This window comes from Gymnoscopelus braueri, assembly GCF_963280865.1.
Source record: "Gymnoscopelus braueri genome assembly, chromosome: 21".
NCBI classification, from domain to species: Eukaryota; Metazoa; Chordata; class Actinopteri; order Myctophiformes; family Myctophidae; genus Gymnoscopelus; species Gymnoscopelus braueri.
Genome location: NC_137623.1, coordinates 36141062 through 36166013, shown reverse-complemented (window position 1 = coordinate 36166013; position 24952 = coordinate 36141062). Strand labels below are relative to the sequence as shown.

Here is a 24952-nt window from a genome sequence, read left to right as displayed (position 1 = left end):
AAATGTAATTCCTCAACTCCTGCAATTCCAAGTGCTTGTCAGGGTGGGGGGGTCATATGATTATTTTGAGGGGTCGCGGCCTGAAAAGGTTGAGGAACCACTGCCCTAAACAACTTACACGCCTGGCGCGTGGAGTTTGAGTTGGCCAGGTATCGCAGCCAGGGCAAACAGATGCGGGTCAAACCCCTGGCCCATAGCTGCTGCTTTGACCAGTTGCTCATGATATTCAGAGCATTCACTGAGCATTGCCAGCAGCTGTTCCGCACTATGTAGTCCTGGCTGTCAAACAAAGACGTGCACAGCGCTTCGTGTGTATGGTGGCTGGCCGGATCTCTGTGTGGCCCTGTTGCCGGATGCACCATGGTGGATTCGAAGACTCGAACCCACAACCGGCCGTGGTGGTGGGCAGGGACTTTACCACTGCGCCACCAGGGCGCCGGCAATCAGCTTTTTTCAAAAGCCTCAGCCTTTGTGCTTCCATGTTTGAAACTTGATAGTCCTCTTTTATTTCAAATATGTCACAGAAAATGCATTGTTTAGGAAAGAGAGAACATGCTGCCGCTTTCGAGGAGACAACTGCTTTATTGCAGAGGGCTGGTCTGAAGTAGCACTTGTTGAGTTTTTCAATTGATTTGATGTAAAGTTCAGGTAGCAGTGCCTATGGTAGACTTCCCATGTTGTCTCCAAGACGACACAAACTAGTGTTTCAGGGAGCAGATCACAAACGGCCTGCATACGATAAGGCGAATCAACTGGCTCAGCTTGTCTTCTGTCACGGACATATAGTATATATGTATGTTACATATAGTATTATTATTTTTCTACTTTTTTTGTTGTTTGTACATATAGTGTTATTTTTTTCTGTATTTTTGTGTTGATATTTGAACTGTTGGTGCCACTACATACTATGAATTGAATACCAAGGACCTCAATGGAAACAAGACCGCAAGAACAGACTTTTTAAGTATTTTAAATGAAACTGTGCTGTTTTAAAAGCCTAATAAAATATTCAATCAATCAACCAATCAAACGGATATGAAATAAATGAGACAATTGCTGTTTGGGGTCCTGCTATGCCACACAAATTTGGAATGCCCTACCAAAAGCCATGAAGGAGTGTAAAACCCTACTCTCCTTCAAAACCGCTCTAAAAGAGTACCAACAGGTGGCTGCAATTCGAAACTCGAGATACTGGAATTGTACTTGTAACAGAGAATTTCTACATTGCAGTATTGATACTTTTACTTAAGTAAAACACGTGAGTACTTCTGGTGATTATCAAATAAAGTGAAACTGCCTGCTTGCTTGGCGTGGCCGCTTCTTTGCAGCTAGATGGCGCTGTTTATCACCTCCCCCGTTCCCCCCAAACGAGAAGAAGAGTGAAGCATAATGTATGTTCAGTTGTACGACGGTGTCGAGCGCCAAAAATAGCAGATCTACAAGCTCTAACCGCGTCGCAGATGCCACTTGGTGTGAGCTTGTAGGTTGGCTATCTTTGACGCGCGACACCGTCGTGCGACGAAGTACGAATCGTCCTTCAAGGCCCCGGATGTTTGGCATCAGTGTTGCCAGATTTTGCGAGAGAAACAAGTAGGCCGGGTTTACGAAAACACAAGCCCAAAAGAAACGTAGTAATAGCCAACGTTTAAATAGGGTTGAAGTGGTTAATGTATGTTTTGTAATAATAATTCAAATCTACAAAGTAACTAGTAACTAAAGTTTTCAAATAAAAGTAGTGGTCCAGTAAAAGTACAATATTTGCCTCTGAGATGTAGAGGAGTAGAAATGAAGGTATAGAAAATTGGAAATACTCCAGTAAAGTAAGGTACAGCACTTGACTGAGTAAATGTACTTGGCCACTTTACACCATTGGTCGCTTATAAACAGCGGACATGGCAACACTGGTGGTATATATAAAAAGCGCAGACCTCTCTTCTGTCTTTCCGTCAAGAAGCTTCGTCGCAACGACACGTTCCTGACTCACCGCTGTTCGTTTATCTACCGAATAAGTCGGTCAGGGATTAAAAAGCCATGGTAGGTTTCCATTGTGTCTCTTAAACAACAACATAAACATGTTCAAATGGCCGTCGTTTTGGGGGGAACGTCGTTGATTAGAGGCGGAAAGTATTTTTTTTCCTCAGCAAAAATGGCACAAGCTAGCAGCTAGCTTGTGCTATTTTCGTAATGTCTTTGCTAGCGTGAACTTTGTAAGTAGAGTTATGTTTTATACTTAGTACAGAATGGAGCTTATATGGTTAATTGTACTTTTTAATCATTTCAGGGCAAAGTGGTTTGGAGTCTGGTCTCTATTTTATTGAAATTGGGCTTTTATCTATGTGATCAGAGACACTTTGCTAACAGGTTAGCCTGTCAAACACACGTGCTGCTGCTCCGTGTTAGTGATGATTTGTTTTTAGGAACGACTCGTAGAATCACATGTTTGAACTGAAGAGCTCTTATTGTTCGAACACTTTTCAGCCAATTGTCTTCTCCCTAGTTGCGTGTTTTAAGTGTATTTGCCAGTAGGTGTTAATGGCGCCTTAACCCGAGACTGCTTTACAATGTGCATCACATTACTAACTGACCGTTTTCCAAATATTTTGTTTTTCAACTTTGGACCAAATAGCCAATTTTACATTAACTCTTTCACTGCCAGACTTATTTCTGGCTGCGTGCACCCACTGTCAGCGATTTTTCGATTTTCTTTCCTTTTGAAAAAGCGTATGTTGCTTTAATAATATTAAAGATAACGTCAGCCTAGTCGAGCGATGATGATCTTCCATTTTCCCGTGTTTCTGAACACCTGATTTTAACGGAAGTCCTGAGCTTAACGCACAGCTCCATGAATTGAGTATGTGATTCAGTGGTTCTCAAACCTTTTTCATGTCAAGGACCCCCAAAATGATATGTATTTGGCCGCAGACCCAATATTTGACCCCGTATTTGGCAGAGGTAACCACGCTTGCCTCGGATCTTAACACCTTTATTGCCAAGATCAACTTGATCTTTCAAATCCATCACTTGATTGCCAAGATCAAGTTAACTTGATCTTTCAAAAAAAAAATCTGACATTTTTTCCCCCTTTTTTTTTACCCAAAGACCAAGGAGATATGATTTTTCGAAGATCTAGACTCCTATCCACTTCCTTGTTAACTTAAAACTTGTCATAATGGAGACATAAATTGATTAAGCCTGATGGATTAATTGTTGCTTTCATTTCTTCCTTCAGGCTTTCAAGGACTCTGGTAAGGCACCTGTGGAGACCGAGGTGGCCATTCACCGCATCCGCATCACTTTGACCAGCCGCAATGTGAAATCTCTGGAGAAGGGTAACTCATCTTTACATTGTCATTTGGGGGGAGGGGGGGGGTAACTGCTGGGAATCTTGATCTGGACTGTGAGGATAAAAATTATAATATGATTAACCCTGATATCTGAATACGCTATTCTGAGCCAGATGTCAAATCTACTGCACCCGCAACTTGGTATTGGTCTTTTGTTAACATTTCACTTTTTTATTTTTTAGTCTGCGCAGACTTGATCCGTGGTGCCAAGGAGAAGAGTCTCAAGGTCAAGGGACCAGTCCGCATGCCAACCAAGGTACTGGAATATATTGGTTACTGGCTGTATGTAAAGTTGCAATCAACTGAAAATGTTGTATTTGGGTGTTTTTCGGTCTGGTCCCAATTTTGGAGACTACAGGTGACGTGTAGTGCAAAATGTTATAATGCAACCTATTTAACCACAGCCCTATTTCACACGTGAGCTTATAGAGCAGCTATTAAGTTTTGAAAATTAGTTTAAAATGGTTACAATTCTGGACATGCATAATTGCTGTTAGATGTATTTAAAAAGAAAAGCAAATAATTGTGTGAAGCCAATTTGCGTGCCAGTCACAGCAGGGATTGCACAACCACATTCCTACAGAATCTATATAAATGGTCCATTCAGCTAGTAAACGAATGGAAGTAAATTGGCTTCTCATTGACACAGATTTAATTTGAGAGATTTTACTATCGGATGCAAGTCATTAAAGCTCATCACTGCACCGGTTGCAGCAGCTACAAATTAATGTACATGTGCAATAGTTACATTGCTAATAACATGATTTAATGGAAGTCCTGTAAACTGGTCTTGCATGTGCATTCTGTGTACATTTTGTGGCGAATTGAATACAAAGGACCCCAATGGACCCCTCTGTTTAAATCCTCATAACAGACCTTGTATTGAACTGTACTTCCCTGTGCTTGTCTTTGCAAACTGTTAATAAAATATTCATTCAACCAACCTGAGTTTTGATCAACTGCCTTATTTTGGTTCTCAAAGTGTGGACCCTTATGGGTCTTTAATTTGGTGTACAACTGCAACAAAAGGGACCCTGTCCATATGTGCCCTCAAGAGTTATGGATGTACTTTAAATGAAAAAGGTTGAGGATCACTGCTCTTATGTATAGCTTGACTGATACTTATGCATACTTCCCAAATGGAATCATTGAAGTTCAGATATACTGAGTATGAAAATATGCAGGAATTATTGAAGTATTTAGGATCAGATATACTGATTATGAAAATATGCATATCACCTGACCTGGTCAGAAAAGACACGGGTGGTTAAAGGAAGAATGCTATGTGAATGCTTCATGTCTAAAGGCAGTCCCAAGGTAGACCATTTGGTTTACTGCCATTGATGGTATTTAATTTGTACCGTATTGACACTAAAACACATTTTCAATTTGGCCCTTTCCTTTGCAATAAACCTAATGAATTAATTCAAAGCGCTTGCTTGTGTATGTAAGCAAAACCAGTGTGTGGTCGATCAGGTAGAGAATAGATCTAATTGAAGCTTCCTTGGCATGTGTGGAAATCGCAAAACTCTAACCTTGGATTAGATGGCATTGCCATGCTTGGTGCTATGGTGGCGTTTACACCAAAAAATTTAAAAGACGTGTGATTCTCCATGTTAAAGCTGCATCTGTAACTTTGATGTCCTAGAATCAAACCCTGTGCATAAAAGACAACATTTCTGCCTCTTTACCATGAGGTACATAAGGTAGTACTACTTGTCAACCAGCAGGTGTCGTACTCTGACTAACTAAATGTCTCAGTGAGAGACCACCTCCAACCACTGCAGATGTAATGGTTATTTTGTATTAACACTTTTGCAATACAAATTGATCAAAATATTTTTAAGTCCCAGATTGCAGCTATGTTTCATCTGAACTTAAATGTGTGGGCATTTTGTAAGTCTCACACAGGTGAAAGCGCTTGTCATTTTTGTCAACGTTGGCTAACGCCTGTTTCCCTGTGTCCCTCCTTTCCTAGACTCTGCGCATTACCACCAGGAAGACCCCCTGTGGTGAGGGGTCTAAGACCTGGGATCGCTTCCAGATGCGGATTCACAAGCGGCTGATTGATCTGCACAGCCCGTCCGAGATTGTCAAACAGATCACCTCCATCAGCATTGAGCCTGGTGTAGAGGTTGAGGTCACCATCGCTGATGCATAAACCAACCTGACGTTCCAGCCTGTCTAATGTTCAAATAAAGGCAGAGAAATAAGATGGTGGTGTCATGTGTCTGGCAGATTCCTTGACTATTAAGCCTCATGTTTTGTGCCATGGACCCCCAAAGATTTATTCAAAAATGATTCATCATTTTCCAGTATTTTACAGTTTTCATGCAATACTCCCCCCCCCCCCCCCCCCCCAACATTGCAGATGTACAACCACGCCTGACTTTGAGAACAGTGCTCTAGTCTAGTACAACTGTCATAATCAAGAGCAATGTGTTGTGGCTTGGTGAATTTGATTAAGAAAAGTAATGTAAAATTAGTCTCATTGTGTAACTTTGAAGTACACATGAAGGCAAGATGATACTAAGATGAGCATTTTACAATTGCAATGTCACTGCTGATCTCATGCAAATATTGAATTTGTATGTGGTTGCAGCCCTGTATTGTTTTGAGTGGCTCATTTTAATGTCAATTGGCTATGATGGCATTTTTGCAATAGGACAAACGTATAGGGTAATCTTGTGTGGGTGTAATTACAAAATCCATAATTTCTACCTTATGGCATTTGCTACTTTTTATTTTTGGTCTACTTCTGTACAAAATGCTGAAGTTAAACTGTATACAGTGAAACTTTGCATTTGGAGAAGCAGTTCATGGTGAGGTGATGTCAACCATTTATATAAAGCAGAATGGCACTGGGAGTTGCTGTAGACTGGGAATCTATTCACCAAGTCAGCCAGTATTGCACTTTACTGAACTTAGGGTGTCTAGTAGTGATGTGCGGGTCGGGTTTTTTCATGACCCGCCCCGCCCCAACCCGCGAACCCATATATAAATCTATGGCTCAACCCGCCCCGCGACGGGAATATATATATATTATATAGCGCTCTTTTAAGTACCCAAAGTCGCTTTAAATGTCTACAGTAGCACAACATTGTCATGGGCTAAATAAACAATGTTGTTCAAAATAGTTTATATTTTTTTTTTGTGTGAGCGGCTGACCCGCTCACCCGCAGCCCGCATAATTGCCTATGAAATCCTGACTCGACCACCCACGCCGCGGGTTGACCCGCGGGTTACGGGTCGGCCCGCTCATCACTAGTGTCTAGACCTATTTGAGGGTCAAGGATCACAATGAAACGAAGTGATCACATGTATCTGTGGCATACTGGTGTGCAAATGACTGCTGCCACTACAATATCAAATTTTTACCAATTATGCCAACTTCTTTAGCCATCTGCAACATTTCTTACCAATATCTTTCTTCACCAATGTGCAATTTGCCAGAGCCCTCACTGGCCTATCAATGGACATTGTTATTTGATATCATAGATCCCTTTCTGAACATTTGGACCTTCCTGGTTGTCCTACACACCTGTCACTAACCTTTGAGGTGTGCATAGGCCTTCCTTTAAAAAAATATGAAAAGCCTTGAAATGGGCCCAGAGAACAAAATACATCCGACTATGACCCAAGCATCCACTTGAGCTGGAGAGCCGGATATGTAAGCAACATCAATGTAGGAAGATTACTATTTTCATGAAATTATGACAAAACGACATACAAAACAAAGCTATTTGAGATGCTTTAAAAATGTGTAATAACATTTCATTTGGTAAAAGAGTATTTTAAGAATTTATGTCACTTTAGTTTGACAGAACATTATCAGTACCAACTGGCTGTACATATTAAATGATGATCTCCAGGTTGTGCTAGAGATACTTGTTTGGTTCAGTGGTTCTCAAACGTTTTAATTTCAATGCTCCCCATAACTCTGAGTCTACGAATGGATCAAGATTTGGACACTCTCGGAGATACAGATCTCCAAGGGTCCATTTGGAACCCCATCAAGGAACCCTGAGGGTCCCTGGACCCCACTTTAGAGAACCACTGGTTTTAGCCTCCTCTTCAGGCTGATTGGTTCTTTGCTGATTGGTTGTTCCTGATTTGTTGACTTATCACCTGCTTTCCATTAGTCTTCATTTGCAGACTGCAGTTGGCTTTCAGTGGTGTCAGTCAGCACAACTCACTGTTAAGCATACAGATCTGTTTTAACATTGTCTTTAGTTGTATATTTATGTAGAGATGGACATGGACATAATTGATTTGACCATTGAACACAACACTGATGCAATACAATCCAATGATGGACCAGCCAGCAGCATTTCAATGCAGGTATGTTCATCAGTCTCTTGCAGTGGTGGAGGAAGTAGGCTACTCACATTTGTTACTTAAGTAATAGTATCAATACTGCAATGCAGAAATACACTGTTACAAGTACAAATCTACAATCTACAAGTACAAGCATTGGCATCAAAACATTTACTTAAAGTATCAAAAGTAAAAGTACTCATTATGCAGAAATCTTCTATTTCATGTTTTCAAAATGTATAAAATCATTTGAAAATAGCCGATGTCTATATAGGGCTGAAGTGGTTAATGTATGTTTTGTAATAATGTTTCAAATCTACAAAGCAACTACTAACTAAAGTTGTCCAATAATTGTAGTGGAGTAAAAGTACAATATTTGCCTCTGAGATGTAGTGGAATCGAAGTAAAAGTAGGCTACTGAAAATTGAAAATATCTCAAAATTGTACTTAAGTACAGTACTTTAGTACATGTACTTTGTTACTTTCCACCACTGGTCTCTTGGAATCTGTATTCTTTATTTAAATATAGTTTCTAACGCACTATGATAACCAACCAAGAATGTTATGAATATGTCTTATTAAATAGTTTCCATAAGTATTTTTTTTACTGGTGGCCCTATAAACTCCACTGGTCAAATACTGACACATGGATCTGTACTTTTGTGTACGACCTGTATGACGCTTGAAAGAGCAGGTTGCATTGAGGACTGCCCAAGGGGTCAAGGGAATGGTTATCGGAATAGTGAAACCGTGAGAACACTGGGCACCTTGTTATTTTTCCAGTGGACACCGGAGGGGCCGAGTAATCCAGAACACTGGGCACCTTTTTAAAATCCTGGACTTGATCGTACTTTATGATAGATTGATTACTTTAACAAGATTATTCACAGTACAGGTAGTACAGTCAAAAGGTCGTTTCCATTGTGGTCCATTGTACTCAATTCTTCAGTAATGCATATAATACGTTACAATGCAACACAAATACTATACAAAAAATTGGGATAAAGCTCAGGTGTGTGTGTGTGTGTGTGTGTGTGTGTGTGTGTGTGTGTGTGTGTGTGTGTGTGTGTGTGTGTACACAGAGAAAGGTGGGGGCAGAGGATTCTACTATCAAGATGTTCAGGGAGTTTAAAGCTATGTCCACTTGTATTTTGAGAACAGGACTTCTTTTAGGTTAGTTTTGGGTTGGGAGTCGGGTGCCATATGTCATTTGGTCCGACTGGCCCCAACTGTACTCGGTCGGCTCGGTGGTCTGAGTACAGTTGTAACTCAAGTTTGTTTCACTAAGACTAGAGCGTTTAACTGGTTGAGACTTCACACACAAAGCCCCAGTTGGTTTTGGTGCCCAGAAATACCAGGTGCCCACTGTTCCGAGGTCACTAAGGGAATCTTTGATCCTTTCGCCAATTATGGTTTGAATCCTTCAACTTGATTTGAATAAGGACTCAAGTGTTGATGTTGTAAGCCACATTATGATGATTGTCTTGTTTTGGGTGAAGATACAGTATGTGTTGAACAGCAGAATGATGTTTGAACTCTTGTTTTGTTAGGGTGAAACGCTGGGTGAAGCTGAACAGCAGAACCTGACTGTCTACCTGAGAGTTCGACCCTTCTCCAAGGAGGAGCTCGCTGACAATGAGGATCAGGTGAAATATCATTGCTGTCGGGCAGAAACCTCTTATCTCCATATTTTAACTTTTTGTGTTTTTTCATAAATGAAGGCCCTACTTGATCATACTACTGCATCGCACAAAAGTATCCGATCCGCAAGCTCAAAGTTTTGAGCTTGTAGATCCGATACTTTTGATGCTTTTGAATCCTGAAAAGTAACAGTTTTGGACATAATGAGGTTTCCACCCGACAGACGATTTACAGTAGAATCTTCAGTGTTCATTTAAAGGTGCAGTAAGTGATTTTTGTTTAACAAATGTTAAATAGTTCCATAGCAGAATTCAAATAATAACCATTGATATAGCAGAGTGTTCAGTAACAGGGGTCACCCCATCTCTCCAGCTCTTTGGTAAAGAAAATGCATTTTCAGGTCGGGATGCTAAGTTCATCCAAATAGGAGAGAGAGAACGCATGCAGGATAAGCAAGTGAACGTGTAAGTGATGAAACAAATTAGTAGTCACAATTGGAATACAAGCTGATAAATAAACTTTGTGGGGTTCTCTCTCCTGATTGGATGAACATTTTAACCCATTTTTAACTCACCGGAGGTCAGAGTTATACGTTTAAAAAATATTTTGACTTCAATTTATAATAATAATGGAAATCCAATTGAGCTGATTGGACTGAAAACTTGCCCAAACTTCCTAAGAGTCCTAACGTTGCAGATGACTGGCTGGCCAAATGAAGTCCAAGATCCACTTTAAACGACCACATGATAATTTTTTTTGATATTTGTAATTTCTGATATTTCTTTCAGAGCTGTGTGGTGACTGAGGACAGTCAGACTGTGGTGTTGCATGCACCTAAGGGCTCTGCCACCAAGAAGTGCAGTGAAAGGGGCGTTGGCGCTCCGCTCCACAAATTCACCTTCTCTCAGGTGAGGACAACATGGACTTAAACCAGCATGTTTTTGTAACCTGAAGTAATTTCAGATCTATGAAATTACAGAACAAGAACAAGACTAGTAGACTTGATGAAACGATGCACACCCATTGTATAATTTATCATACGATGAAGAACAATGGCAGATCTACAAGTTTTGTTTTGTTTTTCCGTTATGACCTGCCAAAAATAGGAAAACCAGGTTGAAAGTGGTTAATATGATGAAGATGATGTAGTGTAGAGTTTAGAAATTTCCTGTCCTGCCTTTTTAGATCTTTGGACCTGAGACACAGCAAGCTGACCTCTATGAGGGCAGCATTAAGAGTCATGTGTCTGATTACCTGGACGGGCAGAACGCCTTGATATTCAACTACGGTGTGACCAGCTCCGGAAAAACCTACACTGTTCAGGGTAAGACTTTGAATAATTTAGCCCCATTAGATCCAAGTTAATCGGGGTGAGTAATTATTTCTTGTTGATGCTAAATGCTGAAAAGCCCTGGTGTACTTACTACTACTCTCTCCTGAGGTGTGTTTTGAACAGCATGTTAATCAGTATATTTTTCTGACTCTTAAAGTAATACTAGGTAACTTTTTCAACAAAACTAAAGTTAAATTGTATATCTTTTGTGAGTGGCAATGTTTCACAACACCCACTCCATGAATTTCACCCCCGAAACGGTGGCTAGGTTAGTCATTCCCGCGAAAATGCCGTCATCCGGCCGGAAAACGGAAATGCACCGGTTTCCTGTTTGGCCAGGAACTGCCGCACCGGTTTCCTGTTTGGCCAGGAACTACCGCGCTAATAACAAAAAGGAATCTCACGCTGTTTTTAAGAGATTGTAGGATTTGAAGATCGAAAAACAACAGAAAAATAAAACACAGCTCATGGTAACTAAAGCTCCACTGGCTAAGAGAAACGATCCACAGATAGTATAAAACAATTAAAAGAACGCTTTTTTAAACGCTTCCGGTGAAAACAAATGGAATTCTGGGTAACGCAGGAATAAACGAACGGCCTGCAGTGACGGTAATGACCAGCAGAGGCTGCTAAAAATCGTTATTTGTGGACCTGCATTGTATTACTTTTAACACTCTGTTCTGTCTGGCCTTCTGTTAACAAAAATAATCAAACATTGTGGCAATGGAACAACTCTCTGATGAAAAATTAAGAAAAATTAATTATCAGAATCAGAATTTGGCTGAAGTGTCTTGGAATACATTTTTGGGACTTAAATTAACCCATTAAGACCTGAGGCCAATACTACAAATGCCATCTAGATCAGTGGTTCTCACACTTTAAAGATTTTCAAAAATGGCAGATGTACAAGCTCGCAGCGTCGCATGAATTTATTTTTGAATAGCCAACGCTAAAATCTAACACGACACACAGATTCTTTCCTGGTTTTAATGGGTTAATGTCACTTGTGTATGTGAAATGTACGTCAGGAAGCGCAAAAGAGCCTGGATTGCTGCCACGTGCGCTCAGTGCCATCTTCCAGCACATCAGAGGGCGCCAGTATGAGGGGATGGACCTGAAGCCATACCGTGGGAGCGATGCCCAGAAACTGGGCTCTGACCAGGTCAAACAGGAGAAGATCACCAAGGCTTCCATACTCAAAGAGGCAAGATGATTTCCAATATCCACTCATTCCATGTTTTTATCGGGCCACGTGAGAGGCCATGGTACACAGGTCTGCTCTCTTTCTCTGTCCAACCTTTTCTTTAGGAGAGTGAACTTAAGCGTAAAAGTAGTACTACCTCAATACGTTCCTCAAAGCGGTCACGTTCCTCCTCGTCATCCTCGATCACCAGTCTGTCTGCTTCTTCTGATCAAACAGGTAACAGCAATACACTTTTCCCCATCAAACCGGTAACCGCAATAGACTTTTCCCCAGAGTTACAGCCACAGAGGTGATGTAAAGCCTGATTGATTGAATACTTGCAAATAGTACAGTGGTACGATTTTACAATGATTGCAAAAAGGATAACACAAAAGGCCCTAGGCCAGGGCTTGTTTCCATTGTGGTCCTGTGTATTCAATTCACCGAGACATTTAAAGTCATACAATAATAAACAAGACCTCATCAACACTAGTAGCAAATGTACAGTTGGAGGGGGGGGGGGGGACATATCTGGTGTTAAGCTTAGAGGACTTTTCTAGGGGCAGTTACAAATTGCAGACAGGTGCTCTTTTTTGGCGGTTTTGATATTTATACTTTGTGTCTCACACCGAAGATAGCCGATCTACAAGTATAAATCAGGCAAAAGGGCCTCTGGTTGACATGGCTGGTATTTGTCATATGAACTAGGCCGTAAACATGTAGTTTGATGGTTACATCTGCGTACTGGCTATAGTTAATCTCGTACATCAGATCACTTTGAGAAAGGGTTGGGATTAGTCTCTGTACTACGTATACATTGCTACGAATGGCACTCGGTGTCATCACATGGCCGGACCGCATCAGAAATGTGGTCTTGTACGAGGACCTGTCGGAGAGAGCGAAGGATGAGGCTGGCAGCCAGGGCACTGTGTCAGGCACCCGCAACTAGTGGCAAGCAAACTGACACCGTGGCATCTCAAACCACTATGGATTTCTTACCAGTCCACTCTGCTACACTGGACTGAGACATTTATTTTCATAAAAGTGTAAATTTAGGCTATCGTTTGCCTCCTATTCTTCCATTATCCTTGCATATCGATTGCAGACAAAATGTGTCTGCAATACAGACAGACTACAGACATGTCACATTTAATGTGACATGTCTGTAGTTTCATTTTACTACAACTGGAGGGCACTATTACAAAAGTAATCGGACAGACATGAAGGCATAGCATCGATGCTAGCCTCCATTATGACTCGGGTCAGAAACATAAATGTTAAATGTAAATGAATATAGAATTATTTATTGCAGAATATATTATTCAGCATAATTCAGAGCTTGAGAGTGGAAGCTGGACATTATGATCAAGTCAAATAGCCTAGATGGCTTTTTATTTTAATTAAACCTGGTAAATACCCCTTTTCAGTGGCATGCATAGGTGTATTTAAAATACCACTTTACAATTCAGATTTGTGTAATCCCCTTTTTACTTAGTACTTAGTGTTATTGATATACAAGCTATATGATGTCATGACAGTATGGTAGTGTAGTGTATGTATGTACTGTTTTAGTTGAATGAGGTATCAGCACCCTCTACTGTCTGACAAGTTTATTTCACAAGCTGTGACAGAAAAAAAGAAATCAGTGGAACTGAACTGGTAGGCAGCTGGTCAGTGGGTGCCAACACAACAAGCTCTTTCTCCCCACACGTTCTAACAGTGTGGAGAGAATACGGAAATCACTGCAGGCATGGCTGCATGGTTCAAAGACATTCTGTAAACTGTCAAAGGTCACAGTTTTCTGCTCTGTGATTTTGTTCATTTGCGCCGGACAAACGGCAATGTCTCCCCAGCCGAGAATTCTACCATGGCCGAACTTGTTCCATGTTTGACAATGGAGTGTTGACTTCAGCCGGGAGGTCACTGTGGGGTCAAGTTCAGCCCGTGGCGGCAATTTAGTGCCTTGACTGGTCCGCTAACTGCTCAGGAAGATTTATTATGAAGCATCACTTTACAGAATTGGACATTCACATTTAAAATCTACATGCTTCTTTTGAAGGGAAGAGAATAAACCAATTGCACAACAAAAACGTATCACACAAAGACAGTGGGGAACAATATTTATTGAAAATCTGTGTGTTCCTTTTAATGTCTTGGATACTTGCACAGCATTACCATACCTTGTTCTCATAAACAACATTATCTTTTCCTCCCTTCCCCTGCCTCCCTCGGCCTTCCTGCCTTCCTGTCTAGTGGAGTCGGGGAACACCCCTATAGACCCAGATGGCAGCCAGTTTGCCTTATGGGTCGCATTCTTCGAAATCTACAATGAGTATGTCTATGACCTACTTCAGCCTCCATCTTTCTCAAAGTCCAATAGACGTTCTGCTCTGCGCGTATGTGAGGACAGCACTGGATACACCTATGTTAGAGGTACACACACGGCAACTCAACTTTAAAGGGACATTTCGCCGATTTTGCAACCAGATCTTATTTTAATTAAGTTTAGGACTCAAGAAACAAGATCCTGTTTTTTTTTTGTGTATAATCTGTGTTTTTAGATATCTAGTAATCTTCGAAGATTTCGTGACGTTATTTACGTCACGAGATATTGGTCTCATTCCTTTCCGCACTACATGTTGTCTCGACGCGTCTCAGTCAGACCAGCTCCAAAGACAGCCCCAAGTCAGACCAGCTCCAAAGACAGCCCCAAGGGGTGTCCGTAACACTTTCAACCTGTTCAACCTTCATTCCCCACTCGGCCACTCCCATTAGCTGCGGCCAGCGGGCAACCCCCCTTGCAGAGTGAGGCATTACTTTACCTGAGTTATCTTCTGATAGTTGTACTTGAATGTTGACATGAAATAATAATCCTGTTTAGTGTTTCATAAGCGCAAGCGTGAAAAAAAAAGAAAATACAGCGTGGAGTGGCGGCGCTGGTAAACAAACACCATAGCGAAAGGCTAGGATCACAATACCAAGGATTCGACAGTGATGTCACTACTATGCGACACGGAAGTAGAACTGCATAAAGATACCAAGGATTTGGCAGTGATGTGACATCACTAACGAATCCTTGGACATATATGTAACTAGATGAACGTGTGCGAGGTTCACGTTCTTCAGCCAGTGTTGCCAGATATTGTGAGAGAAATAAGCAACCAGGTCTATGAAAACAAGCCCAAAAGAAGATAACTAGGCCAAGAGCACTTTACCTAGACATGGGATATTATATATTTGAAAATATTGTATATTTGAAAATTGCCGATCTACAAGCTCACAACGCTTCGCGACCCATTGTGAGCTTGTAGATCTGCTATTTACAAAAAAATCTTGAGGGGGAAAAAGTCCAAAATGTGGAATAGTTTTGACACATATTTGTTAGGGGCTCCCTGGCACAAATTATAATTTCAGATGGGGGTCTGTGGAAAAATACATGAACATGTTTGAGAACCACTGGTTTAAACAACAATCAAAACATTTGGAAACGAGCCCAAATATCAACTACATTTTAGAAAGAAGCCGCTTATAATAAGCAGACATGGCAACACTGGCATGCTGTTTGTATGTTGTTGTTGGAGATCACACCCACATGCAACCTCCCCTCCCCTCAAGGAGGGGCAGTGCACCAAAGCATTATGGTCATTGTAGTAATGCAGCAGTCCAGTCAAACCCTAGTCAAACACACAGATTTCATTATTTTTCTGGCCATAGGGTGCAAATTTTAAATTGTGCTACTGTTATCTACTACAAATACTATTACCATTGAGTGATTGCAGTTTCTTCCAGGGGTGAAATGCTCCTTTAACTTCCCTTGTTCTTTTATCTGTATGTATTTGTATATTATGTCGTTGCTGTTGGGCAGAAACCTGCCATCTCCATATTTTAACTTTTTGTGTTTTTTAGTAAATTAACGCCCTACTTGATCATACTGCAGCGTCACACAAGTATCTAAAGTAGCAGATATACAAGCTCGAAACCGCGACGCGCTTTGAGCTTGTAGATCTGCTACTTTTGCTATTTTTTTTATTTGACAGGCAATGTACAGGCATCATTTTCATCGGCATACATTTTCTGATGATTTTCATTTCGGGACATCTTTTAAAGTTTTCGCTTTCCTCTAGATCTAAAGTGGATCAACATCCAAAACATGGAGGAAGCATGTAAACTTCTTCGGTTTGGAAACAAACACAGAAGTGCTGCATCCACTAAGATGAACCAGTCCTCTAGCAGAAGGTAAATCATTTGTTTTAGTATTTTTTATTTTTTATTTTTTTCTCATGCAAGATTGACTGAATGCAAATACTGATACGATGTCCTTTTATCCAAATGTCCTAAGTCATAGCATATTTACCATGAAGTTAATGAAGATCGATGGTGGCACAGTCGAAAGGATTTCAGAGTGAGTGATTTTGCAGTGAAAACTGAATACAAACTTTAAATATAGTATATTTTTGCACTGCAAGGTTGCAGGCAGAGCAAACGGGTAATGGGGCCGGGCCGTGAATTTCACAGAAAGGGTCTCGTGCAGTCTCTAGTACTGAATTTAGGAACATTTTGTGGGCTTGCTATGAAGTGGGCTCAGGTCAAGACACACAGATGATCTGTTAATACAGTCTTGTGTTTTTCAGGTTCTCGATGTGTGATCTAGCTGGCACTGAACGATGTAACAAAGCGAAGACCTTTGGAGAGAGACTGAAAGAGGCAGGGAACATCAACAACTCTCTATTCATTCTGGGGAAGTGCATCACTGCACTTCGTAACAACCAGACTGACAGGTACACTACAGCTGACATTCAATGAACATACTACTGGCTTCATCTAGGCCAGGGCTTCTGCAGGTTGGCTACATTTGGATGAACCCATTTAGATGTTGTGTCATGCTGAAGGTAAAAAAAAAATATTCTGCACATATATATATATATATATATATATATATATAATTTCATGGTATAATTTATTTTAACCAACACCCTTTGATTTTCTGACCTGAAGTCTCCTCAATATGTTCCCTCTTGCAGTTAAAATGCATCAATCCACTTTCTGCTGTAAACGATATCAGTTTGTAACATGTTTGAATAAATGCTCTGTATGTTAAGCAGTATACATTAAATAGTTAGTCAATTAAGACTCTGTATGTTAGTACATAGATGGTCACCAGGTTTTAATTAATGCTCTATATGCTTGTTAGTCACCAGGATTGAATTAATGCTCTGTATGTTTGACAGTATACATAGTTAGTCACCAGGTGTGAAGTGAATGCTCCCTATGTTTGACAGTACAGTATGTGTTAGTCACTAGGTTTGAGTTAATGCTCATTGTGATGGATAGTACATAGTTATGTTGACAGTATGCATAGTTAGTCAGGGATCCCACAGTCTCAGATAGTAGCCAGCCACTTGCCAAGCTAGTCAAAATTTGTGCACCTCCCTTGTTGCCGGCTGCTGAAGCTCCAACGCTGGATATTTGTTAACCCGAGGACAGAATTACAAAATGCAGTGGACAGCAATGTTCTAGGGAAGGTTAGACTCCCACTCAGTTCAAGGTTTTGTACCAGCCTTGTAGAAAACGTTCCTATCTTGATATGGGCCTTGTTAAAGTATTTGTGCTTTGGTAAAGATCTGTACTTCTCTCGTTGACATTGTCAGGACGAAGAGCGGCTACATTCCTTTCAGAGAGAGCAAACTGACCAAGATCTTCCAGAACACTTTCTGTGGGAACGGAAGAACATCAATGATTGTTAACATCCAACCGTGTGCTTCCACCTATGACGAGACTCTCCATGTTATGAAGTTTTCTGCCATTGCCAGTCAGGTGACATTATTACATCCTTTGGCCAAGCACCACCCTTGTTGGTGAAGGTCATCCAACCAAAGCAGAAAGTTAAGGGCTGTAGGTGTAGCGTGGTCTCTGCCATCCACTTGAGTTGCAGCGATTTTTCTAAATTTAAATTTTTTTAAACAATATATTTATAGTTATGGTGCTTGGTTTAGACGGCGCTAAATCTTTTTGACACATTGGAAAAAGGAGGAGGCTCCTACATTTGAACATTGGCTCAATTAAATGACTAGTTATGTAATATCGCTGAACAGTATGGGTGGGAGGGATTGCAGGTTTTCTTTTTTTGGTATCCCCCCCTTTGGATTTTGTTGTATAGAATCTTTTTACATTGTGCAACTTAATAAAACATAATTTCACCAAGCTTGTAAAAATCGGGATGAGGTACGCTTGTAAAATGCTAATGTCTGATATTGTCGGCAGGTGGTCCAGGTGTCTCTGGCCGAGTCCCTGGAGTACCAGGCTCCTTGTCTGGTGGGTCGGGATGGCAAGCCTCTGCTGAGGATGGACAGCCAGGCCCTGGAGAGCTTCCTGTCTGAAGACGAGCTGCTGGATGAGGAGGATGAGGCTGACATGTCCATTCTGCCCCAGGAGGTACAGATCTAGTATCCATGTCTTTTATCACGGTGGTTTGGGGGGTCCCCATATGATTTTTTTTTGGGGGGGGGTCCCCAGATGACAGTGAAGTGACAATTTAAGGACTTTAAAGACCTTTTTAATACCTAAAAAACATTATGCATCAAAAGTAATCAACAAACTTTACTATAACTGGTCAAACATTGGCCAAATTGTCAAATAATATAGAGGCAAACATTTTTTAAATAGCCAATTGTAGACTTTTTGAAAGACTTTTTGAAAACATTTCTATCGATTAGTCACCTCATGGAGACTTGAATTCATGGATATGTTTTTGTGGACTACGAGTCTTTTTCTGCCAGTTTTCCTTTGTTTTTGAGACCACCGCACCTGCAGTCAACCCTGAACAAAAATATACTATATTTTATGTTTGTATTCAGTTTTCACATTTGCACTGCAAAACCACTCACTCTGAAGAAGGGCGCAACAGTTTACCCTGGACTATGCGGTATATGACACGCACCACGTTTTCCGATAAATGTTTTAAAATGTTGTCCTGTGCCATTCCTAGGATCTTCTGATAGCATGTGAAAATCTGCGAGCAAAACTACTGGCAGAACGGAGAAAAAACCTGATGCAGGAGATCGAGATTCGCAAGGAAATGGGGGATGCCATGTTAAAGCTCATGGTGGAAAGTGAAGAAGCCCACAGGTACATGTGCCATTATTCTCCATTAACGGTGACCGACCGGTCTTGAAATCTCCCTCTAATGTTTTATGGATACTTTTAGTTGAACTTTTAGCAGAACAAATGATAAAACAAATATACAAATAAACATATAATACAAATATTCAAAGAGAATCAAAGTAAGAAATGACAAAACACAAACGACAATATACAAATATATTATACATATATGAGAGAACAAAAATATAAAATATTCAAAAGAGAATTTTACAAGATAAAAGACCATACAGTTTTCATGACCAATAATGCAGCATCATCCACCATCTCATATGTTATGTAATGTATATAAAAAATTACAGCGAACAATCAAAAGGGCATTATCTGACTATAGATCATAGCAAGGGCCTACGATATGACTACGGTACACATTCCACTTCAAATCATATTTGTCCACCTGGATATTAATCCTAAAAGTTTTAGTCTTTAGTCTGAACTGTCACAATCCTGCTTTTGTAAAACTTAAACTGTTGTCAGACGTAAGACGGCGGAGCTGAAGGAGAGCTATCAGGAGAGGATGGAGGAAACCTTCGAGCTCTACAGGGATGCAGTCAAAGAGCACGCCTACCAGTCTGCCATGAACCGCATGGAAGACCACTACGTGCCTGTCGATGAGTTCATTGATGAGCAGGAGAAAGTAGAGGTATTTCACACACTCATTCATTGATCAAAGTTCTCAGTCTGATTTCAGTCATTTGGATTCCGTCGGCATGTGTCACGCGTCGCACACCGAAAACAGGCTATCTAGAAGTGTAACAAATCACAGTATAGGACGTGGCCTAGCAACATCTTTCAGTCATGAGATTCTATTCTGCTTTAATCCATTTTTCGCATTTCTATTCATCTCATTGCCAGCTTTATTTGCCCTGGGTGAAGGGGATGATAAGCGTGCACTGATTGGTCAGCTGCTATATCGGCCCTATATGGATAATACGCAAGCGGACCATTTGCTGCAGACTAAAACTGTCAACACGAGCGCCCTCGCTGTTGAAGTAATTCACTGTCAAACATGGACAAAACTCGGTTGACATTCACAATTTTGGAACCGTAACGGAGTGGTGAAAAAAGTGACCATCGACAGCTTGTAGAGTGGCTGTCTCAAAAGCAATTTTTCTGTCATTCTCAGTCTTTGTGAATAAATAAGGCTATGTGATGAACAATTATAACTATGCATTCATCAGTGCCAGAGGTTGGATACTGAAGGCAATGACACATGTCCAGTTGAAAAATCTATTTATTCGGCCAATGACTCATGTTAGATTTTCCAATATTGAATAGTAAAATTGTCCATCATTACTGTCTCTGTAGGCTCTGACGCGTAAGCTGTGCGAGTTGGAGAACCAGTTGTCAAATACCAGGAGGACAGGGCAGCCTCCAAATCCAACGCTGGACAAGTCCTGCCAGACGGAGAACAACATCCAGCAGACTACACAGAGGGATGATGCAGGTTCGCATGTCGTAAATCATGTGCCGTCTGTTAAACGTATAACACCTATATACTTGTTATAGCGAAAACTACTGATAAAGTACAAGAACACAAGGCGTCACTGCCGTCGCAATTAATGCATTGTGAAGTTGTAGATCAGACCAGTTGTAGATATGTCACATATGACATGATAAGCCTAACCCAAATATAGGGACGCCAGTTTGAAAGTGATAAACATCCACAACAAAGGTTTCACAAAATTCCCACAATTTTGTCTTCACAGATGCAGAGCGACACAAACAGCTTTATAAACAGAAATGTGCGGTGGAGGATATGTGCGAGGATAAACAAAAGGTAAAAGGACGGAATTTGAATTGTGTAAACGAGTTGGAGATATTCAAGCTAAATTCAACTGTAATTGGTTGCCTGTTTATTGTACCTCAGATTCTGTACATTGCGGGCATTTTGTCTTCCAGCTGATTGTGTCTCTTGAGAAACGACTGGGGACTCTAAATGAATCGCTTCAAATGGTCAGACATAACCTCACGAAGGAATCGGCCAAGGCAGAGGCTCTGCAGATGGCGGTCGACGATCAGGTAAAGTGACATCATTTTGTCTGAGCCATACAACCAAGTTGCACCTCTTAAAACCCCAGGCTCCTTTTTCTCAGGCTAATATTCACAGAAAATAGCCGATCTACAAGCTCACAAGATGTTGCGTGCGACATGTTGTGAGCTTGTAAAAAAATACTAAAATTTGCCCACCCAGATGGTACTGATTTGTCAAATTTGGAGTCTTGGCCCACATGGTAGTCGCAATACTAAAATTTCTGTCTCCTCTCCTGCTCCGTCGTCAAGCCTGGCAGGTGTTTCGGTGAAATTGGTGACCTGCCGAAATATGAGACCATCTTCTCTACTTCATATAATAATAATAATGCACATCAATTCATCAATTTCACCATAACACTGCCATGCTGGTGGAGGCAGAGGAGTATTGGGATCTGGCTAATTTCAGACGGCTATGACATCATTATTGTAGTCGAGCAATACCGGTATGTCCATATATGGGTATAATCTAGTCTCGCGTAGCCAGACAACTATTCCACAATCTCTGAATGCTATATACAATCTCTGAATGCTACTGTATAGAGTCTGGAACTACAACTCCCGAAATCCGAGAGAGGAAGCTGGCACTTCCGTTCACGAAAATATATTTTAAAATATCTTTACATTTTATAATTTTATTTCCATTTCTGCTAAACAGCAAGCTAAATATACTTAGATGATTTGTATTTATATTAGGATAAATTTGCGCGACTGTAAAGACGAAACGGAAGTGGGGAGGAGGCTTCATATCCGGTTTATATTCTAATCATGATCAGAGCTTCCGAGTCCCAGACTGTATGACCGGAAACATTTGAAAATTGTGGGAGGCAACAGTCTGGCCACGTGAGACTAGGTATAATCCCACTGACAACCCATGATTTAACTTTTATTATAAAAGCTTGTAGTACATGGAATAATTAAGTTGATAAACCTAGTCTGGGTAGATTATAAATGTCTGCGTGGCTCTTCTGTTCTGTTTCACCTGAAGGCAAAACATGTGTTTTTATTGTTGGGGGTTTTCTGCCTTTATTGATAGTACACGGTACAGAGAAACAGGAAGTGACACGCACCAAAGGTCTGGAACCTGCTGCGACCAAGCCCCCAGAACCCAGTGGTTTCATTGAAGCCAAATGGACATGCTGGCCATTTGAGGTATTGCAGGTGTGGCCAATGTATATGAACGAGCCCATGGGGCTCCAGTGACGTCACTGAGGACCCAAATAGGCCGCGCCCATCACATTTTCCAATACGTTTCCAACCCGGAAGAAGGGTTCAATTAGGCCCATGCGCTGGGTGAGCAACTCAATGCAAGTGGATGGGAGGCGATATCCGGTGCCCTCTCTATTATTTTTAACTCAATGGCTGCGACTCGTTTGTCAGAGAGCATTAGAGCACATGTGGTATGCGCCTTAAGCGCTAGGCCAGAGGCGCCCTCATATATCTGTTTGAATCTTGATTTTGAGTGTGGCTCTTCCGTTTTCACCTGAAGGCAAAACATACAGACGATCTGCTGAGGAAGAACGGTGACAAGGACAAGGAGATTATGTCGCTTAAGGAGGAAATCGCGAGGCTGTCCGCGACTGTCCCCGTGCAGCCCAAGCCCAAACGAGGTCTGCTGGCCAACATCAAGCTCTCGGTCACGTCCCCGCGGACGAGTACACTCAGCCGAACGCTCAGGAAGACGGTCAGGAGTACATCAATGAAGAAACTCAGCAGCTAGATGGAAATTGGAACCATTTTTTTAAATGTATTTTATTTTTAATTTCTTCCCTTTTTTTAAAATACACTTACATTTTTAAGTTTGCCTCAGAATAAAGGCCACTTTTACCTCAGAATAAAGGCGGTAGTATCGGAAGCAAAAGGTTTTCAATGTTGGAATGCTTTTCTTATATGGAATTTTTAAGTTTTGAAAAAAGAGCCTCATTAGTTTGGAAAAAGAGCCTGTAGAGATTTTATGTTTCACTTTTTTAGGGGTTTACGAATGGCATGTACTGCAGTACTGTACATGGGGTTGGGGTTGACTCAAAGAATTTGACTTAAAGCACATACTGCCTCCAGGAAATTCAACACTACATACACACTAGGGTGACCTTGTAAAATATACCTGTACTATGGTGCCTTAAAGTCAACTGTGTGGACACAGATTATGTGCCCTGACGAAGCTCCTCAAAATTGCCAGTGACAACCGCTTCAGTAGAGCGAAGACCCAACACAGGAACGGATGTGTGGAAGGCAGGCTCTCAGATGCTATCCTTTGAGGGAGACATTCCAGACAACGCATGGCCAAGAAATATTCGGCTCCCACCACCCTGACTTACCCTCCCCTGACTAAACTCAAGATATAGCAAATTTTCACTGACCTCATGGTGTGTGAAATATATATATATATTTTTTAAATCAACTTTAACTTTAGTTTATTTATTTTGGGCCTCATTTTCTCCAATTTAGTCCATATGCCAATTTCCGCATACAGTAATCCGTGTCACTGCCATTGGCCATTTCCGCAGTTGGGAAGCCGGCTAGGGAGGGTCCTCTGTTGCTGTATTAGCGACACCTACAGGTTGGTTGACTGTTCAGCAGGGAGCGGAACTGGATAGCGTGGTCTTCGGCACTTGTTAAAGGTAGGGCAAGTCATGTATTTTTGTCTAAAACAAAATGTTTTTTTGTTAAAGCTCTGTATTCTGTTCATTGCTACAAACGTAAAGGGTTCAGTAACAGTGGTGTCCCTGTAGCTCTTTAATAAAAGGAAGAAAAATAAAATACAATTTCAGCCAATCAGGAGAGCGTAACCATTTATCAGCTTCAGTTTTATAGTGTTCCAGTAAAATTGTCTGCTCGCCTCTTGGCGCCTTCACTTCCAATGTACTTGTTTATCTTGTATCCTGTAAAAGTTGTTTGGATGAAATTGGTTTCCCAACCTGAACAAATTATTTCTGTTTATTGAAGTGCTGGAGAGAGGGGAGACCCCTGCTACTGAACACACATTGCAATATAGAGCAATTTATTTTAACAAACTAATATCACTTGCCCTACCTTAAAAGGACAAGTCCGGACTAAATAACATATAGGCTAATTTTCCTACTTATATTGATCCCAAATGACTGGCCATGGGGTCTATTTGCAGAATTGCCCCTGTCGTCCAGTTTCCTGTGCAGACCCCAGCAGCCCTCATAGCATAGTTGAGCCCATAATTGCTCCTTAAGCGATTTTATTTGTCAAAAGTGATTTTTTTTCCTCCATGCATCTGTTATTAGTTGTCATTACACATTAGTTGTCCTTTAAGCCCCCCCCGTGAAACTCCTCCCTGCCAGGTGGCTGATGACTCGATCTGTGTATCCTAGAATGAGGATCTAGTATGAGATGAGACATGTCTTTTGTGTCCTCTCCCAAGGCCAAACAATAGGGGTTACCGTGAATCCTCATACTAGGATACACAGATTAAGTCATCAGCCACCTGACAGTGAGGAGTTTGACAGGGAAGGCTTTACGTGTGCGGAGGACCACGCTATCCCTCCCAGTTCCGCTCCCTGCTGAACAGTCGGACCAACCTGTTGGTGTCGCCAATGCAGCAACAGAGGACCCTCCCAAGCCGGCCTCCCACCTGTGAACATGGCCAATCGGCTCTGTGCTTAACTGTTGTCCCAGGGTTTCATAAGGTGGCATACCCGTTTCCTGGTTCAGATCGATTGTGTATAGAAACGCGTGACCCCTTCATGCGTTTCCAGTTCACTAGCTGCTGAGCCAAACAAACAAAAGTTATGGGAAATCCAAGACAAAAAATAAAAGGAAAGACATGACCATCTACGGTTTACTTCCTGTATCTGCGTGAAGTAGGTGGCCGCCTTTTTAGGAGACCGGAAGCATGTTGGAGTATTATTTTCAATGGAATAGTGAACGTGAACACGGCTTTTGAACCATTCTTTAGCCCCATGGTCACTGAACTAA

At 41.2% G+C, this 24952-nt stretch overlaps 2 protein-coding genes across 2 annotated transcripts; both read left to right on the top strand.

Moving 5' to 3' along the window:
* Positions 1–1918: 1918 nt before the first annotated feature.
* Positions 1919–5559, top strand: rps20 (ribosomal protein S20). Its single transcript, XM_080417903.1, has 4 exons — positions 1919–2034; positions 3230–3329; positions 3527–3600; positions 5323–5559. The coding sequence occupies exons 1-4, from the start codon at positions 2032–2034 to the stop codon at positions 5503–5505; spliced, it is 360 nt and encodes a 119-aa protein (XP_080274029.1). The 5' UTR covers positions 1919–2031; the 3' UTR covers positions 5506–5559.
* A 2036-nt stretch (positions 5560–7595) lies between these two features.
* On the top strand, positions 7596–24747 carry LOC308076981 (kinesin-like protein KIF20A; the record flags this gene model as incomplete). Its single annotated transcript, XM_080417505.1, has 19 exons — positions 7596–7685; positions 9212–9307; positions 10091–10210; positions 10488–10626; positions 11664–11839; positions 11944–12055; positions 13988–14251; positions 15943–16054; positions 16158–16220; positions 16450–16596; positions 17467–17632; positions 18080–18250; positions 18804–18943; positions 19454–19619; positions 20285–20423; positions 20686–20756; positions 20879–20998; positions 22497–22691; positions 24526–24747. The coding sequence occupies 19 exons, from the start codon at positions 7596–7598 to the stop codon at positions 24745–24747; spliced, it is 2709 nt and encodes a 902-aa protein (XP_080273631.1).
* Positions 24748–24952: the final 205 nt, after the last annotated feature.